The 19,625-nt window shown below is 46.3% G+C and overlaps 1 protein-coding gene across 1 annotated transcript in view; it reads left to right on the top strand.

The window, feature by feature from the left end:
* Positions 1 to 19,625, top strand: part of PPP1R14C (protein phosphatase 1 regulatory inhibitor subunit 14C) — an 84,993-nt gene that overhangs the window by 45,133 nt on the left and 20,235 nt on the right. The window contains exons 2-3 of the mRNA XM_047734564.1: positions 13,563 to 13,646; positions 15,018 to 15,050. Coding sequence (XP_047590520.1) covers positions 13,563 to 13,646; positions 15,018 to 15,050 — 117 coding nt within the window. The remainder of the gene's footprint in view (positions 1 to 13,562; positions 13,647 to 15,017; positions 15,051 to 19,625) is intronic.

The raw sequence follows: 19,625 nt of genomic DNA on the forward strand, positions 1-19,625 counted from the left end.
ATCCAGTGTGGGTGAAGGCTGACCTTCTAGTTGCTGGTGTTTGTCTAGGAAGTGATGCCGTGTAGCCCCTTCCATCAATAGCCACTCCCAGAAGGTCCACACCAGTGGATCTTTGGCTCCGGGGGGCTCTGGGCTCATGTGGGGAAGGCACTGAGTTTGAACTGAATTGAATGTCTGCTGCTTGCCCGGGATCTATATGATTAGGGAGATGGGTGCGGGTGGCCCCAGAGTTAAAGGGTTGTTTTATAGGATTGGCAAATTGCTGATTTCCAGACTGTTATGGGATGTCTGGTGGTGGATATGCAAGCGGTTGAAGCATTGCTTTCCAGGGTAGAAACAATCTGGTTATGACATCTGTCCCCCTGTCACCACAGGCTGTGAGGAAGAGGACTGGCTTGGTTTTGTGTGTGGCCTGGCTACCCGACATCAGAAGACCTCCCTCCACAGGGACAGGAGGGCTGCTCTGTGGTGAGAGGTGTGTAGAGAGCTCAGTTCCCTTGCCAGAGCTTTGTTTTTCCTTGGCATTCCCCCTGATCTCGCCTCATCCTGTGTTGAAGACCTGTACAATGACAAACGCTGTGGAGGATGGGTTTTTTGACTCACTTTCAAAATGGAGCCCCCGGCAGGAGCCCAGCAGTGCCATCTGTTCATGGAGGGTCTGGAGAAGCAGAGAGGAGCAGTGGCCGAGCAACAGTGGCCTTGAGCGGGGATCGGTCTTTGTGTGGCCCTTGATTGAGTAGGACGGAGCAGCCACTTCTTGCTTGTGTTTCATAGCCGAAACACGTGCCACAGTGTTCTTCTGTGTAGCTGCCATTCCATTTGCCTTTGTCTTGCTCCCCGAACGTCAGGTGGGGGTCTCATGTCTCGTTGGTGGTACAATCCTCAGCACCCAGCCCATCACGGTAGAACGAAGGTTCTAGATGGGGAATGGAGACCCTATGTGAGGAGTGGCTCTTCCTTTTTGTTGCCCTTCTCTGGCATGGAATGTCTTCCCTTTCTGCAAAGACACTCAACCCCTTCTGAAGCAAACTAATTGGATTGTGAATCCTCTGTGGCTCCCGTTACCTGTGTAGAGGCTGGGGTCGAGTGGCTCTTGGGTGGGGGGCAGTGCCCAGGGGTCTGCGTTTTCACATGGGGCTTCTGAGGCAGGTGTTCTGCAGGTCAGGACTTGAGAAGCAGTGCTTCCTGCTTCTTGCCGCAGAGTGCTCTGGAAGTAGGCTCTTCAAGTGGGGAGTCAACAGTCCAAGAAGGAACTCTGACTCATTCCCGCTGCTTTGATCACACACCCAGAATTTTCCACACCTTTGATTTCTTGTGTACTGCGCCATTGAGTCCCGTGGGGACCCTTTGCCATGCTCTTCAAGTACACTCCAACTATTCAGTGGCATGGCTGAAACCTGTTGACATTTAAAAAATTGAGTACCTTTGTAGAAGAGCAGTCACAAAATAAATTACGAGACCTACAATTAAAAATCGGTTAAATTTCCAAAGCACCAGATCTTAAATAAACTCTATTTTAGCCCCAGGAGACTGGCAATATATCACAGCCACTTCCCAAGTAGCTTCCTAATTACTTGCTTCTGTGGAACAACTGGCCTTTTCCCCGCTCCCTTATAATCTTGAATCTTTCTCTGTCCAAGACTTGGGTTTCACTTGGCACCCTAGGGTAGCTCTGTCCAGTTCCCATTCCCACTGCTGACCAGTAGGTAGTGTAGACTAGTACAGACACTGGTCCCTTGCCCACATCCTGACTGTCTGTCCCGATGGATCATATCCTCCAGTGTGGACGTGGGCTTTTCTGCGACAGCCCCAGGAAAGAGCAGTGCTTACACCGACCATCTCTACCATGTTTGTAACATGTGAGGCTCAGGTCTCCAACTGGGGTTTTAGCACGTTCTCTGGACATGGTTAGTTATTTCCCAGACTTGCCCTAGAACCCTGAGTCTGTTCGTGTGTATTTCACAAAGGGTGTGTCCCGTGGAAACTTGGAATCACCTCCTGGGTTCCAGATTGGTGAGCGCCTGGGCTATTTCTGATGTGTCGGAGCGTCCAGAAGCCATGATAGTGAAGCAGTCCCTGGAGGGCCCTCTGGCTGCCGTCCAGCACTCTGGAAAAGGCTCTGCCATTCTCGTGCTGCTCCCACAGTCACTGAAATCAGCAGGGACAAATCTTTTGCTCAGCACGCTGCATCCTGAAAGGTGGAGAACACACATGTTGGCATAAAGCCATGCAGATTGGGGTCAGCTTGTCTGAGTTTGAAACTAAGCCCTCAGCCCGTGAGTCAAGATACTCAAACATTTCTGGAAACCGCGGCAAGGATAAGACCTAACTCTGAATTGTTCAGACTTTAATTCAAGAAATGATTAGCAAGGGCTTCCCATGTGCCGGGCTCCATGCAAGGCACTGCTCTGGGAACTTAACAGTTTAGGGAGGGACACCAATAGGTGTAAAACTTGACCTGTGTGGTACCTGCAACAAAGAAGTGTGTGGTCTTAGGAATACAGTTTCAGGGGTGGGGAGGTTGACCTTGGCACAAGCGAGACCAAGGAGGTTCCCCCTTAGGAAGTGACTGCTGACTTCAGCTAATGAGAAGAGCATATCACACATGCATGTGCAAAGGCCCTGTGGAGGCCTCAGTGGGGAGCATGTTGAGGGATCAGGACAGGGCAGGGTGGGGGGTAGGGGCAGGCACCCAGGGGCAGGCCCTGCCAGGAATTTTGGTTTTAAGACTGATGGGAACCCACCGAAAGGTCTTCGGCAGGGCAGTGCCAGATTCGTGTTCTTAAAGTTGCTACCCTGGCTAGAGTGGAGACTGGACCGATAGAGGGATGAGACTGGATGTGTGGCAGCCATTGGGAGAAACCGGTAGTAATTCAGGCAAGATATGATTTAGTATAGATGTGGGGTAGGGGAGGAGGTGAAAGTGCAGGTTCAGGAGCCATTTAAGCCAGAGAACAGATAGACTTGGTGATGGATTAGATGAGGGGAATGGGGGGACAGGCGGGGTCCGGGGCCACGCTTCCTGGAACGGTGACCTCGCTGAGGCAGAGTAGCACTTATTACGTGGAAATGATCATGGCAGTTTGTGAAGCTGCGCTCCATTTGGTCTGTTCATTTCGCACAGAAGTGCCAGTGAGTCACTTTCTTTGGCTGGCCTTTCTTTCTGAGGCTAGACTTTGACCAAAGTTGGGTGCGCCCAGTGTGCCCAGGGACCTGCCCTCTGATCCCACCGTGGTCCCTGGAGCAAGAGCTCCTCTAGACCCTCCCCTCCCCTGCCGTGTGAGGGAGGTAATGGAAGGAACTTCTGGCAAGTTCTCCTCAGGCAGAACGTCCCAGTGGGTGGCTCTGAGCTCTCACCTGTACCCTAGAAGGTACCGAGCTTCTGGAAAGTACCCCCATACACTCCCGAGGCATCCTCTCCCCTCCTCCTGCTTCCGCTGTTGCTAAATCTAGTATTAGTCTGGTGTATTTATTACAACAGATGAGCCAGTATTGATACTTTTGGTTTTTTTTTGTTTTTTTTTTTTTTTTTTTGGTGGGCAGCAAAGCAAGGGTTTATTGAGTGATAGCAAAGTGAGAGTACAGAGCTCCCAAGGAGGGAGGGGACCCAAGGGGGTTGCCACCAGAGTTTCTAAGTCCAGGGGTTTTTATGGGCTTGTTGGCGGGCTCTTTCCTTCTGATTACCACCCCCTGCACCTGTCATCCAATCAGGGTTTTGTCACCGATCTATAATATGGGAAAGGGTAGAGGGCTCCTTCCAGGGTGGTGTGTAAAATCCTTATAAGATGGTTTCCCCTTAGGGTGGGACCGGGGGAACCCCTTGTCCCTGCCTGCCTGCCATCCACTTAAAAAGGATTTTGATACAGTTTTCTCAGCCACTCTCCAGACTTTTCATCGGGGGCGCACTCTTTGTGTTGTACCTTCTATGGGCTCGACCCTAAGGACATTTATCCAGCAGTACAATGTCATACACTCTCACTGCCCTTAACTGTCCTGTGCCCCACCCGTTTATCCCTCCTTTCCCCTCAAGCCTTTGGCAACCGCTGATCTTTCCACTGTCTCCATAGTTTTGCCTTTTTCCAGAACGTCATATGGTTGGAATCCTCTGGCATGGAGCCTTTCCCAGTTGGCTTCTTTCTCTTAGTGATAGGTATATGAGGTTCCTCCGTGTCTTTTTTGTGACCTGAGAGCTCATATCATCCACAGTCTGCCACACTGCAAGTGCGCTGTGCCTGCCGGTCTGTACCTGGAAGTCTCCAGAGGGGAATCACAATTTCTTTTCGGTGTCTGGCATCTCTTCCAAATGGCAGCTCTCTGACTCCTCCTCAGTCTTACTCTTCTGTGTACCTGTCAACCCTGAACACATGTGGCCATAGCAGATGTAGCAGCTTTCCCAAGATAGGAGATGGGAAAATGTCCACATTCGATATTCTGTGTTCCCGTAATCCCAACACCCTGGTCACCTGGTTTCCCATTGGAACGAATGAGTCACGAACAGTGCGGTGACCGGTTTGAAAGTTCGGGAGGACTGCCTTCTAAGAACTGAGCTGTAACAGATGTTTGCCTTTGTGACACCCTGGGTCTGAGTGTTTCCAGCCTGAAGAGTTCTGCTGGGCCCTTAGGCGTAGGAATGAATCATCATCCATCAGAAGACAGTCTTGACCATATGACTAAAGGGAGGAGAAGCAGGTCATAGCCAAGTGTGACTTCTTAGGGACAGGCTGCACACCCATTGCCTCTTGTTCCCCATGGGTGACAGCAATCCTCTCTTCCGGGACAGCCCTTTATTCTCTCCCCATGTCCTTAGCTGTTGCCTGCGGCCCCACAGCAGCTTAAGCTCATGGCTCCGCTGTCTTGTCCATGTTCTTGACCCACGTGATCCCTCCCGTCTTCTGCTTGATGTGCTTTTGAGTGCGTGTGTCCACCAGCCCTCTCCGCGCTGGCCTGCGAGCTTGCATGTGGTGCTCCTGGTGATGCAGGTGCTGCTTCCAGGGGCTGGAGACCTAGAGGCGTCCCCGTGCTGTGAGTCAGCACAGGGGGCGGTGGCCGTCTTATCAGTGCAGCCAGAACCTTTGGGACATCCATTCTGCCATGGCTGAGAAGGCCATCCTCGCCGTCTCTGCGAACTGCCTTAGCTCTCCCTTCTTGTCAAATACCTGCTTAGGAACACAACCTCTGATTTTTTTCTGGTCACTCTGGCATTGTTCATGACCAGCTGTGCATGTTAAGTGTTCATATACAGGACGCAGAAACGCAAAGCGTCACTATTTCCAGAAAGCTCTGCTTCTGGGGATTTTTGCTTACATTTGTCCCTGTCCCCGCCCATTTAATCCTTGTGGTTTTGAGTAAGTTGGTGATGTGTTAGGTCTTTACATGTGATTTTCAGGTGTAAGGAGTGAAAGATGGGCCAGAAGAGACATTTATATTAAATTTTTTAAAAGAGGGATCCGCTGATCAGACGGGCTCGGAAACCTTAGCCACGTCTGAGGTCGTGTTACTGATCCTTGAGTTTGTGCGGCTTTTGGGAGTGGCAGAGATTGGGGGTGGCAGAGGCCTGCCCCGTGTCGCCCGTCAGTGGAGGAATAATTGACATGGGGGCCAGGGAATGGGGTTCGCATCCAGGAAAGCACCTCCCTAGCTCGGCTCGGAGCCGTCCTGCTGCTTTCCCACACAGCAGCTCCTTTCCTTAGCATCTCAGTGGCCACCCCTGACTTCTCAGCGAACCAAGTAGGAGGAGAATTACGTACTGCACTTCTGTCACCTGGTCTACGGCAGCATTGTCTCTTACCAGGTGATTTCTGCCGCCTCTAACGGGGACTCTGCTCATGCCCATAGCTCGCAGAGCCCAGCGTGATCCTTTCTAAAAGGTGACTCAGATCACGCCACCACTCTTCTCCAACTCGGAGTGGCTTTTCTCTCACGGACGGGACAAGTCAGTCTTCACAGGGGCGCCACCCCAAGCCCACTCTAGTGACGCCTGACACCTGGCAGCTCTCAGATACACCTGAGCACTTGCTAGTCCCCCTCGATGTCTCCCTCCGGACATCCAACCCGCTTCCCTCACTCTCTTTGAGGTCTTTTATTTGGATATTTCTCTCACCGGAGGTAAAATTCTAGCCTTGCTGCTCCCTGTCCCTCCCCTCTGCCTATTTTTCCTCCAAAGTATTTATTGCTGTTTGCTGTGCTGTCTGTGGTGCTTACATGTTTATTGTGTGTCTTCCCCTTCCAAGGTTTGATCTCCACAAGAACGGGTGTTTTTGTCGGTTGTCTGTTCTTTCTCTCTGGCGTCTAGAAAGTGCTCGGTGGTGGTAGGTATGTCGCCAGTAGATGTCGTGTGGGTCTTCCTGGTGCTCTTAGCGTTTGCCGTAGCTGTACCTTGTTCTAGAATAATCTCACAAGACCAGTAACACGAATCTTTCTATGAGTTGGCGTTCATTTTCTGTTGTTGAATGTTAAGGCAGCAGCTCTCCCCTGGGCTGCTGTGACATGAGGCTGTGTGACAGGTCATTTGCTCAATGATAATGATGGGAAGTACCAAATCAAGCATGTGAACTATCAACAAATTTAGAACAGTTTATGGTGTTTATCAAATCACATCAGTGTTGCTCACCCATATCACATCAGGTTTTCTTGGCCAAGAGGACGGGTGGCTCTCTGTGTGGGGTACTAGGTGGATGTGGGTGGTGACAATGGAGGGGTGCTCTCTGTGCTCTGGAGGTAAACTTCAGCTGGGAGGTGTCTGGGATAAAGGGAGGCACAGACTTGCTCTTCTGGATGTCAAGAAGAGCATTCTTCGTGGATGTTACCTTAACAGTCCCTTTGCCGCAGGATCAAGTTTCGTTAGGCTCTTTCATTTTTTTTTTTTTTTTTTAAGGAAGAGTTTGGGAGGTACTATTTTTTGGCTTGAAGCCAGCTTCAACCCTTGAAGCTTATTTAAATTTTAAAATAAGTGGGTATAAGGGAAAGGCTAGTAATGTGGGATCAGAGCACTTACCAACGGCATCGGAGCTGGGATGACCGCATGTGTTGCCCCATTTTGGATCCATGGGAGGCCATCCTCTTCCAGCCCCTCTGAATGCCTGGCCCCAGGCAGGTGTGTGCCTGTCCCCAAACCTGTGTTGCCCAGTACACTCAGCTCCATTCTTTCTGCTCAGCTTCCCAGGTTTGAGGGCCCACGTGCTTTGTTCTTCACTTCCCGGCCTCCCAGGTACCCTCCTCCAGCTCGATTGAGAGTGTGTGCCCTCTGGTCTGTGCCATTGCCAACCACAGATCAACCACAGATGCCTTTCCTAGTTCTTTGTTTCACTGGAGCACTTCTTCCTCAGATGGGAGGCACATCTATTAAGATGTAAAACCTGAGGTGTCTTGAAATGTCTGTGGTGTTTCTCTCTCGGTTGGCAGTTTGTGGGCATGGAGGCGTCCCATTTGGAAATCGTTTTCCCTCAGGATTTTGAAATTACTGCTCCCTTGCTTGATGACACCGATTCTCTGCCTGCCTCTGTGACCTGTTCCCTTTCTGGACATTTCCAGGGTCTCCTCTTGGTCCCCTATGTTTTGAAATTCCACAGCAAGGTGCCGTAGGGCAGGCCAGGTTCCTTTTTAAGTGGAAAGGATTTCTGGCAGTTTCCAGGACTTACTTGAACATGTAATATAATATTTAAATATGTGCCACTTAAAACCAAGTATAACTCTTGATGCTAATGGTTTTTCCAGTTATAAAATCAAATAAAAATTGCAAATTGTCTGGAAAGCACCCAGCCAATGGAATTCAGGGACACAACATGAATTTAGCATGATAGCTGATGTCACTCCTTTCGAGGTTAGGAAGGAGGCCCCGCCCTGCCCCTGTGCATCCCGTGAGAGAGGTCTTCTGGCTTCACCTGGTGGGCGTACTCGCCGGGGTAGGAATCTAACAGGTCTCTGTGTTTAACATCCATTCGGTGTTAAACCTTTGGCCTTCTACTCATTAGCCCACGACGGTTACAGTCATTCTGCTTGATGCCAATGTGTAAACAGAGTCGAGTTGAAGGTTAGAGGGTGGTCGTCCAGATGATTCTTAGACAACATATGCTTGCTTACAGAAATTTTTGGGATTGTCATTAAAATGAGAACCTGAAATGTAAATATTTTCACAGGGAATTCCTGGAATCCCTCGGCTTCCGCTCGCCTCTCTTCTCTTTATATTTTTCCTAAACCAGTTGCCCTGTGCGCTCACAGCAGGCGGCTGTGAATGCAGCTGTGGGCACGGGCCCTTGCCCAGCCCTGCCCTGCCACCTGGGTGTCCCACCCCGTGTGTGTCCATCCACGCCCTGCCAGGGTCCAGGCTCCCGTCCCACAGCCCTTCACAGCCCTGTTGGAACTGGAGGCTTGCTGAGAACCGGGAGCCTCTGGCCCTTCGGGGAGCCATCAGGCTGTGGGTCACAGAGCTGGAAAACCAGAATCCGTGTACAAGCTGTTTTAGCTCCAGCGCTCCTGGCCCCGTCACTGCCACGGAGCTGTATTTTTTTTAAATACAAGCACATTTATCACCACGCTGAACAGGGTTCGTGGTGTAAATTTTCTGGCAAGTTAGAAGTGTGTGTGTATATGGTATGTGAATGTGTGTGCATGAGTGTGTGAGCATGGGACTGTGTGCATCTGAGTGAATGTGCACATGTGAGAGTGTGTGAATGTGTGCATGTGAGAGAGTGTGAGCATGTGAGTGTGTGCGCATGGGAGACTGTGCATGTGAGAGTGTGTGTATATGAGTTTGTGCACATGAGAGTGTGAGCATGTGAGTGTGTGCATGTGAGGGTGTGTGCACATGAGAGTGTGCATATGAGACTGGGTGTGGGTGTATGTGAGTGTGTGCTTATGAGTGTATGCATATATGAGAATGTGCATGAGTGTGTACACATGTGTCTATGAGAGTGTATGCATGTGAGTGCACACGTGTGTGTGTGTAATGCACGTGGGAGAGGGTGTATGTATGCATGAGAGTATGTGAGAATGTGTGTGTGTGCAAGGGTGTGTGTTTCCCACAGGCCGGCCAAGCTTCAGGAGCCTGCGTGGGCGGCCTGAGTGTGTCCTCATGCTGGGGCCTGTTGTGCACTCCCAGCGGAGTTGGCCACCTCCAGGCCGCAGCCTCTGCCCGCTAGGGGCTGGGCCTCTGCTGCTCAGCCCTGCAGCGCGTCCCTTTGCAGTGGCGAGGACGGGGGTCCTGCATCTCTGACATCTGTTCCAGAGCTGGGAGTGGGGGGGGGGGGCGGGAATTGCAGATGGGTTACCTCTGAACTGCTTGCTGGTTGTGAACTGCACTCCAGGTCCCAGATGTGCTCCTTATTATGGCATTTCCCCCCAACACCTCTGGGGCTTGAAACCTGGATCTTCTCTTACCCTTTCCTTCTCCCTCACCTGCCACCCAGCTCACTTCCAAATGCCATCCGTTTTCCCTCCAGGTTAATCATGGTTTAAGATCTTTTTGTTCTTGCCGCAACTCATTCAAGCCCGGTTCGTTCACTCACTCTGGGATGAGTGTGTGCTTCTCGGCAGGCCTCCTCTTCTCCTCTCCTCCTCCCTTTTGCCCGCGGCCCTGCAGCCGGCCCGCTCCCCTTCTTGCAGTTTCCAGCCTTGCTCCGGAGCCCTCTGTGGGCCAGTCTCCGCAGGATGAGGAAAAACTGCAGCCTGCGGGGGGATGGATTTTGTTTATCCTTTACAGGATTTTAAGGGATTGTTAGCCAACTTTTAAAATATTGCAATGTTTTATTTCAACTTCTGAGAAGTTAGAAAATCTGGTGGCTCTAATTGGCAGGAATGGAGTGTTTTTTGCTGTTTTTCTTCAGGGCATGTTTACTCCAGTTTTCCCTGCTCCTCACTACTCCTTATAGTGCCCCCAGCTGCCTTAGTGCTCATTTCTGTAACCCCTCTGCTCGCCATAGGCATTCAAATTGACAACACAGAGATGTCTCACTCCTGGGCCAAGGACCTTCCTACATGCCATATTTACAACTCACATTGTATTTTTGCCTCCTGTGTACATTTTGCCTCTTGTGGACAATCTCCCTCCCCCACAACCCTCTCCAAATCCTGCCACTCCTCAAGGCCAGCTTACATGCTCCTTGGTGAAACCCTCCCAGGCAGCCCTTGGAGGAAGGTTTCCCTCTCTTGAATTACTCAAGAACTGGGAGTTTGTCTTTCTCTTTGGGTGCCATCGTATGTTATTTTGTTTTGAGCTTTGACTGACAGACAGTCCCTCGCAGGCTGAGTCTCACAGGGCCTGGCCCACAATGTCTCCCGTATAGTGGGTTCCCAACAGATGTATGAACAAGAAAATGGGTGGTGATGATCAAGGGGCTTGTTCTGTGGTACCAACAGGAAGGCCTCTGACTAAAAGGGGGATATGTTGGCTGGTGACTTAGCCCAGGGATCCTGAGGAAATGGTTTCACTTAGTGTTACCATAGCCCCTGATTTATTTTTGATGTGGGGAAATCCTCAAACACAGCTAAATGCGAGAACATCAGAGTAAGCTGTGGCTGTGGTTACTCCCTCGTCAACGATGTGATCTGTTGTTTATTTGGTGACACTGCTATATACATTGAATAGCGCCAAAGAGAATTTCCATGAAATATGGACTATTTCTGCATTCCTCATTAAAAATTTTAAATACCAACTATGCACAGGGTTCTTTTTTTTAAAAGATTTTATTTATTTGACAGACAGAGATCACAAGTAGGCAGAGAGGCAGACAGAGAGAGAGAGGGGGAAGCAGGCTCCCTGTTGAGCAGAGAGCCTGATGTGGGGCTCGATCCCAGGACCCTGAGATCATGACCTGAGCCGAAGGCAGAGGCTTCACCCACTGAGCCACCCAGGCGCCTCCAAATATACATAGGATTCTCTACTTGATACTAGATCATTCCTTGCTCCCCAGGACTCTCCCATGTTTACTTCCATGGCCCATGTCTCTATGTCATTGTGTCCCGGGCTTTGGTTTCGCCATCACCGACCTTCAGAACACACCCCTACTCCACCCTCCTGGGGTGTACATGGAGCTCGGACTCCTCCCAGCCACTGACAGACAGGGTGGTGGTAAAGAGAAGCATCCTAGTTTGGTAGAAAGTGTCCATGCCCAATGATTGTTGTAATTACTCAGTCGGTGAAGACAGTCTGCTTCAGGAAAGCCAAACCTAGGTTTTCCTTGCCATATACCCTTGGTAATGGTATTGACCTTGTGATACGGGGCGTTTTCTCTCCTCCTGCCAAGCTCCTTTGAGAGGGAAGGAGGCTTTGCTTCCCAATATCTGGGCCAGGTGGTGAGTGGACTCTAGGGCAATCCCGTCCAATGGAATGAAAGATTCCACATCTGCACAGGAGCCATGGGCCACATGTGGCCACTGGGCACTGAAGTGTGGCTAATGAGACTGCAGAACGGAATTTTTAATTGGATTTCATTTAGTAAATTTTAAATGAAAGGACCATATGTGGTTGCCATATTGGACAGCCCAGATCTCGCAGGTTGGAGAAAATGGGTCAAATGTAGTATCTGAGGGAGAGCTGAGTGCGTTCCTTAATGAGAGTACGGCGGATGCCTCCTGCATGGGTGGGAGTCTGCTTTGCTAGCAAGTAAAGGCCCATTTGGCCAAATTTGGCCGGGCATCAGAGCTGAATAATGTTTGCAGGGAAACCCACTGCCGTACTCTTCTGAGGAGAGCCTTATTGACTTACTCTGTCATTTCCTTTACGAATAGCAGACGTTGAGCTTCCCCTAGCCGTGATTCCTCAAGCAGGTTCTGTATCCTGCTCCCATGCTCGAGGAGTTGAACCCTGACTTAAATATAGACTTCACGTCCTCACCAAAAATTAATGCCAAACGCAGATGACTGTTTTGGGGGGAGGAGTGGAGAAACAGAAGAGGGTTCTGTGTGGATCGTCAGATAGGAATTTGTGGGTTTGTCTCTTTTGCTTTTCTTGAGTAGAGGCAGCTGAAACTGGCTGTGGGTATTTTGGCCTTATATGGTAGTTTTTAAAGCCACATTGCGTTGTGGATGTAACTGAATTAATCTCTAACCACATTTACCAGAACGTAAGCCAGTGTGTGCTGGGCTCCGCTCCGATGGCCATTGGTTCAGCATTCATGAGCCTGGGGAGGTTCCCTGTGGGCTCTGTCCACACTGTGGCTCCCTAGCTGTGGTCTGTGTTTGTGGGCTGCCGGCTGTTTCAGAAACTGGTGATTTTCTCTGTTGGTGTTTCAGTCCCCACACGTCCTTTCACTGTGGGAAGTCAGGTAGACCCTTGAGAGCTCTACCACCCCTCTGTTTGTGGCTTTCTAAATGACTCCTTTCAGATGGGATTTCACATGCACACAAAAATAGGAGCGGGGGCATGGGCAGCTCTGAGTGACAGAGCACCAGCTTGCGGGGGAAGGGACATGGTGGCGGCCAGGGAGGCTGATAGCGACGGATGGACGGAAGCAGCACGCACATCCAGTGTGGGGTTTCTCAGCATCCTGACCATGGAATGCGGCCTTAGGATCTGCTCAGCAGCCTCAACCTGGATAGAGGCTACGTTTGTGCCTCCCTCCATTTCCAGCCCCCCTTTTCTAGAAGGATGGGTGAGGGTGTGGTAGAAAGTTCCAAACTTCCAATCATGGTTTGGTCTTCCTTGTGAGCAGCCCCCATCCAGGAGCCCACCAAGAGTTACCGCATTAAAACTCAAGATGTTCCTACCAGCCGGGAAATCCTAAGGGATTTAGGAGCTCTGTTTCAGGAACTGGGGTCAGAGACTAAATGTTAGAACAAATGTGGGCACCCCCATTCATAAGGGTTTTAGGAGCTCTGTGCCAGGAACCAGGGTAGAGACCAATATATACATTTCTTATCATTTCACACCAGTATATCATATTCCTTGGTTTCCTCCAAATTGGGTCCTCTTGTTTGTTGGAATAGAAAAAAGAGAATGGTTGAGCACTATTAGTGAACGCATCTAACTAGAAAGGAGATACTCAGGAAGTGAGCCTTGTGCCTGAGGACCAAGTGATGCAGCCAGTACTGAGTGACTAAGCCCAGATGTCCCTCATAGAGGTCTCTCTCTAGCTTCTGCAGACCCATCCCTGCGATGGGGAGGAGCTGGGGAGGAGGTGACCCCTACCGGGAAGGTGTCACTGTTCTTTCTGTAATCTTCTGACTCCCATCCTCTACTCATAATTGTAGCTTTCTACCATAACATAGGAAATTGTCATCTTTGAAATACTTTCTACTGCTTTGTGACTCTTAAATCTTTTTTGCTCCCTCTCCCCTGCCCCTTCCTTTCCCCCTCCTTCCTTCCACTTACCCCCTCCCTCTTTTTCTTCCCTTTTCTTCTGGCTTCCCCTTTCTCCCCACTTTCTCTCTTTCTCCTACTTTTTCCCCATCCCCTCCTTTCCCTCCTTTTCCATCTGGTCTCTCCTCCCACCCCATTGATGATCCCCGCGCCCCCCCCACCCTGCCCCATCAGTGATCTAGTTATTCCTTTAAGGCAACTAAGTTGGTTTGGTGCAATGTAGTTTCTCACTAAATAGAATGCCTCCCCATTTGCCTCCCCGAACCAGGAAGAAGAAATGCCAGAAGTAGAAATTGACATTGATGACCTTCTTGATGCTGACAGTGAAGAAGAGAGAGCTTTAAAGTTACGGGTAAGCAGCTTTCAAAATCTAGAACTTGCCTGTTGTGAGTGCTTGAATTGGCTTGCATGTCTGGAACCTGGTGTGCGCTGATCCTGTCCTAGGGCGGTGTTAGCACCAGGACCTGAGCAGGCAGTGGGCCGAGAGGAGAGGAGGGGGGTGCTCAGTATCCATTCCCCTGCACGGCGTCTCTGATGGCAAAGTGGTTCTTGACTATGGTCAGTTCTCAAACCGCCTACCGGGTATGAGCTTCCATAGCCACATCTTCTTGGAGGAAGAGCTGGTTCTTGCTTCCAGAAATCCGTTTACCAGGACAGGAAGTAATGTTCCACAGTTATGTGAGAGGAGAGGTGCCGGGCCAGATCTGGGGCGCCCAAGCCAGGACTTTGGTCTCCCGGTTTTGGATTCTATCACCCTTGAAATCAGTTTCTAGAGCAGATTGTTTACAACCTAATAAAAGAAATATTGTTAGAATACACTTGCCTGGTAACCTCCTGGTACAATAGCGGATGTTGAAGCTGTCTCCTGTTTCCTCAGTCCAGAGCGAAACAAAACTTCTTTCCCTTCCCACAGGAGGTCAGATCTATCATTTTAATATCTGCATTTGGGAGTTTCTAAAACCAGTTAGCTTCTGCCCTGTCATGGCTCTTAGTGCTCACTGATAATTACTGCTAATAGTTGTTGGTCATCACCAACGGCAAGTGATCTCTAAAGGCAAGGAAAGGACACATTTTAATGTATTAATGTGTTCTGTGTGTTAATAATTACTAGTGTCCCTTGTGTGGTGAACAGTGTCAGCTTAGTGATCACTCCTTGTTGGTAAATTTACTTCGGATGCAATAGCATCTAGTCACAAAAGTTAGAAACAGTAAAGCAGGCACCAGGTTCTGCAGAAAATGTAGTGGCCTATAAAAGGTTTTTTATAAAATTAAGAACTTCAAAGGGGCTTTAGCTACTCAGGCCACCCTCTTTGGTTTCCAGGCGAGGACACTGAGGCCTGGAGGGGTGTGACATGGCAGTTTGTGGAGGAATCACAGCCAGACCCCTGGCTTTCCATGTCCCGGCTAATCATTACCGTTTCCCACAGGCTGTCTTGACTTAAGCATATACGGTTTACTATTAACCATTTGGTAGCCCGAAGGAAAGGCATGTGTATGTTCTGAAGAGTGCAAAGCATTGGTGCGTAGGAATGTACAACTTTCGATATCTTCAGGACGACCCGATGGGTGCTGAGATAAAGTGTGTTTGTAGATGGTCGATAGAAAATCTGGCTTTACCATGTATAGAAGAACACCATGAAGAGAAAATAATGTTTCATTTCACTTTTAAAATGATAATGGATTTTAAAATAATCAAACTTACTTTCTGTGTGTTTTATCCTAGGAAGCTCTTGTAGACTGCTACAAACCAACAGAGGTAAACAAATCGCTTTTCCTAAATGCTGTGTTTGAATTCGTTTTTATTAAACCAGTTTGCGTATTTTTAAAACCAAACAACAGTAAATGGTTTGGTTATGTGTATACTAAGGAATTATTCTTACCCATAGGTCAAGTGCATGCTTGACTAGTATTAACTTCCTTAAATGTATGCCCAGGCATTTCTGGTTCAGGAAGATTTAAAACTAATGGAATTGGGTGTGTTGCTTGTCTTTTTAAAAAATTCTTTATTTATATCTGATTTCATTAACATATACTCTATTATGAGTTTCAGGGGTAGAATTTAGTGATGCATCAGTTGTGCATAACACCTATTACATCAAGTGCCCTCCCTAATGCCCATCACCCAGTTATCCCCAAAAGCCAAATTCAAAGGTAATTAGGAGAGGGTTTGGAATCATTTTAGTGAATTGTTAGTGTTTTAGGAAAATGTTAGTAAAGTGTTAGATCTGTAACTGGAGAACGCATTCTTTTATTATATAGATATGCATTTTTAAGAACTGTTAAGTGAAGTCTGTCATTCAGAAGAATTGCCTTTATTGGAAGAAGTTTTATGCTGTTTGCATATTTACCACCAAGTGGATAAATATTAGTATAAAAAACAGTGGGTATTAGTTTGGTTAGACCAAAGCATTTAAGGTATACTCCAAAAAGTGAAAGCATGGTGGAGAAATTAAGGATTTGATCGATCATGAAAAGATTGATAAAGGAAGTCTTTTTCATTTGTTCCTATGATAAATCAGAGAAATTAGAATATCCATCCGATGTTTTTCGCAACATCGCAGCAGTGGTAGTAGGACTTCTGATTTTTGAAGTGATGTAATTACAAAGTGAGAGGAAAGCATACTTGCACAAGAGCGTATAAGATTTAAATGAATACGGTGTTTTGTGATTGTTTGGCTTGAGGCCAGTTACTTACTTGAGCTTTATTCTTACAGTCTCCAGTGTTCCTTTATGCTGATTGCATCTTGCCATCATAGAGATTTTTAATTCTAATTTTAAAATTGTAAAGATATTAAGTATATTTTTAAATCAATGTAGCATATAGTCAAAGTTTTGAAAGCCAAATATACAACTACACTTATAAAGGAAATATAACATTGCCTGTCCCATTCTTCAGTCCCTCTTCCTAAAGGTATATATTTTATATCTATATATTATATTCAAATAGATTTATACATCAACACTTTTGGCTGTTTTCCTACTATTTACTCTTGTATTCCTAAATATGCAACTGCTATTTTTTTTTTCATTTATTCACCTAAGGGGAAATATGATAGCTCTCTCACTTTCCCTGTAATTCATTTCCCTCCATCCCCTTGATAAAGTTATTGGCCAGTATTTTGTTGAATCAGTGGTCAAGGTTTATAGTATTATAATTTAAACAGATATTTTTCACTGCTAAGCCAAATAGTAACATATAACCATTGCTCCTTTTTTGTGTAGCTCTTTGTTTTTTCTGCAGTTCATGCTATCTTGTCTTTTATTTTTGTCTAGTACCTATTGCTATTTTTTAATGAACTCTCCAATATCTTTGTCAAACAGGTAGATTCTTTTCTGTATACTCAAACCTATCATTACTATGCTCCCACCCCAGGCTTTCCTCGTGGTGCTCCTATGCAACAATGTGGAGAAGTTATTCTCTGGGTCTACTGAGTAACTACTGTAATAAGATTTCTGTTCACTGTTGTCCTGTTTGATGCTTTGTTTCTTAAATCCCAGTCTTCCTCATTTTTGTGGGAGTACATCCTCCAGTAGGTTTTTGGGAAAAGATGCCTAGAAGGTAAATGTTTTGAGTCCTTGCATGTATAAAAATGTATCTTGATTAATCGCTTGGATGGTATAGAATTCTGGGATAAAATTTATTATTAAAGCTCAATTTTAAGGCATTATCCTATTTTTTAATCATTTCTCATATTAAAAGTCTGATGCCACTTCCATTCTCAGACTTTCACATGTGACCTATTTTCCCCCCTGAATTACATTTAGGATTATCCACACTTTGAAATTTTACGGTGATATGCCTCAGTATGGGTCCTTTTTTATTCATGTGCTGGGTACTTTGCAAACTCTTTTAGTCTGTAGTTATATGTATTTCAATTCTTCAAAATTTATTTATTTATTTATTTATTTATTACCAATTTCTTCCTTAGTATTCTATAATACTGGCTCTCCTTTTATTTAGATGTTACGTCTTTTGGATGGAGCCTCTAATTTCTTATCTTTTTCCTTTCATTGTCCATCTCCTTGATTTTTTATTCTACTTTCTGAAAGATTTCTGACTTTACTATCTAGTCTTTTTACTGATATTTTAAAATTTCAGCTGTGTTATTTTTAATATTTAAGAGCACTTTCTTGCTCTCTGTTCACTGTTTTGTTTTACTATTTCTTAGTGTTTCATGGACACATTTTATAATTTTTTTCTCTTTGAGGATATTAACAAATGTTTGATTTCTTTATTTTTGTTTTTAAGATTTTTCTGCTCCCTGTGTGGTCTCTGTTTTCTCTGAATCTCACTTTTTTTCTTTCTGTTTTCATCTGTCCTTGCCTATTTTTGACAGCATGTCTATGAGTGTTAGGACCCAGTAAACTGATTAAATCCATGTAGCATGAGCACAGCTTGTCTACTGGTAGGTCTCACCATGGAGTGATTAGGTTACAAACCAACTTTTTTTTGGTGATGGTGGTGGTGGTGGTGGTGGTGGTGTGTGTGCAGAAGAAGTGGTCCCAACTCAACTCAAAATGTCACTATTTGAACACCTTTTTACCAAAAAGATTCAGGTTTTGTTGTTTTTTTTAAAGAGTTGGACCATATAAACTCCTTGAGGAGTTGATAGTTGGATTAGAGGCTTTCTGGAAACAAGGACAAGGATGGAGGCAAGAGACCTCACCATCAGCTTTTTTGGGAAAAGAACTTCTTTGTTTATAGTTATCTGGGGAATTAAAGGAAGAGTTAAATTAATTAGGGGCACCTGGGTGTCTCATTTGGTTAAAGCGTCTGCCTTTAGGTCATGATCTCAGGGTGCTGGGGTCGAGCTCTGCGTTGGGCTCTCTGCTAGGTGGGGAGTCTGCTTCTCCCTCTCACTTTCTCTGTGCTTTCCCTCTCTTTCTCAAATAAATATATTAAATCTTAAAAAAGGAAATTAATTAGATATTTGGAGAGTTATATTAAGTTGTTGTGAAAGGTTAAACAAGAATAGTAGAATAGTCAAGAAAGGTGATAGATTGTGTCACTGATCACGTGTGATGTGGGGGTGGGAGGGTTGCTGTTGAGAGTAGGTCCAGACTTGGTGTAGATGTGCCATTTACTCAGTTAATCATTCCCTTCTTCACTTCTCCTTCTAGTGGGACAGTTCATGTTCTGGTAGTTAGGTAAGAAAGGTAGGACTTTCATGAGACCTATTCTCTTCCAGTTGTACAGTATCTAGAAAGCAAAATATTCACACTTGTTAACAGCCAGGCAGTTAAATGAAAATGATGAGTCTTGCTTCCCCCAGAACAAAAGTATTCCTCATCTGGTTTTTATGATGAGGTTTAAGAGATGAAAGATGTAATATTTGAATTCTCTTTGGAGTTCCAAAGGAAGAAAGAAGAAAAAGCATTTACATGTGAACTTCTCTGTGTCCTTTAGCTCATGGTTTCTAGAAATAGAAATAGTGACAAATGCTAAGGAATTTCAGTGAAGTTCATTCATCCATTAAAGGGGTCATTTCAGAAAAGGTTGGCATTTGGGTTATGATGATAAAAATTATACCTTATTGTTTTCCCAAAGCTCTAGAGTTCACATTGCAGTAACAAACATTATCTTATTTAATCCTCACAATCATGACCTGAAGAAGAAAGTTAAGTTATTTTGTCTCTGACCTCACAGCAGTGAGCAAAGGGAAGACTCAACCCTGAGTTTCAGACACCTGATATTGTGCTCATTCTTTCCCCCTGCTTGGCTCCCTGAGCTACTTGACTTGGAAAGACATTTAGGACATCAAAGGACTTTGTCCTATCTCAACGAAGTGCCTACCAATTAACAATGTTCTTTTCAAAGTAGTCCATTCTGAAGTTGCTATTTTTTTTGATCAAAGGAATTTGCATACAATTTTATGTCACTTTGAAGTTAACCAATGTAAGGAAAACATCTCTCTTACATTAACCAATGTAAGGAAAACATCTCTTGGGGACATTTATTTATAGTCTCCTTGCTGAGGTGGGGTGGGTGGTGGGAAGACTGGACTTTAAGACAAGAGTCTTTTTTTAAAATTTTTTTTTTTATTTTAAGAGAGATTTTGAAATTTTAAATTTTAAAGTGTGATTCTCAACACTCTTTAAAATTAAAGAGAGATTGAGAGAGAGAGAGTGAGCATGCAAGTGGGAAAGGGGGAGAGGGAGAAGTATCTTTAAGCAGACTCCCTGCTGAGAGTGGAACCCCACCCAGGGCTCCATCCCAGGACCCTGAGATCATGACATGAGTCAAAATCAAGAATCAGATGCTCAACCATCTGAGCACCCAGGCGCCCTCTAAGACAAGAGTTTTATGTGAGCAACAGCTCTACGTATGTGT

Source organism: Lutra lutra, chromosome 6, assembly GCF_902655055.1.
Source record: "Lutra lutra chromosome 6, mLutLut1.2, whole genome shotgun sequence".
Classification (NCBI taxonomy): Eukaryota; Metazoa; Chordata; class Mammalia; order Carnivora; family Mustelidae; genus Lutra; species Lutra lutra.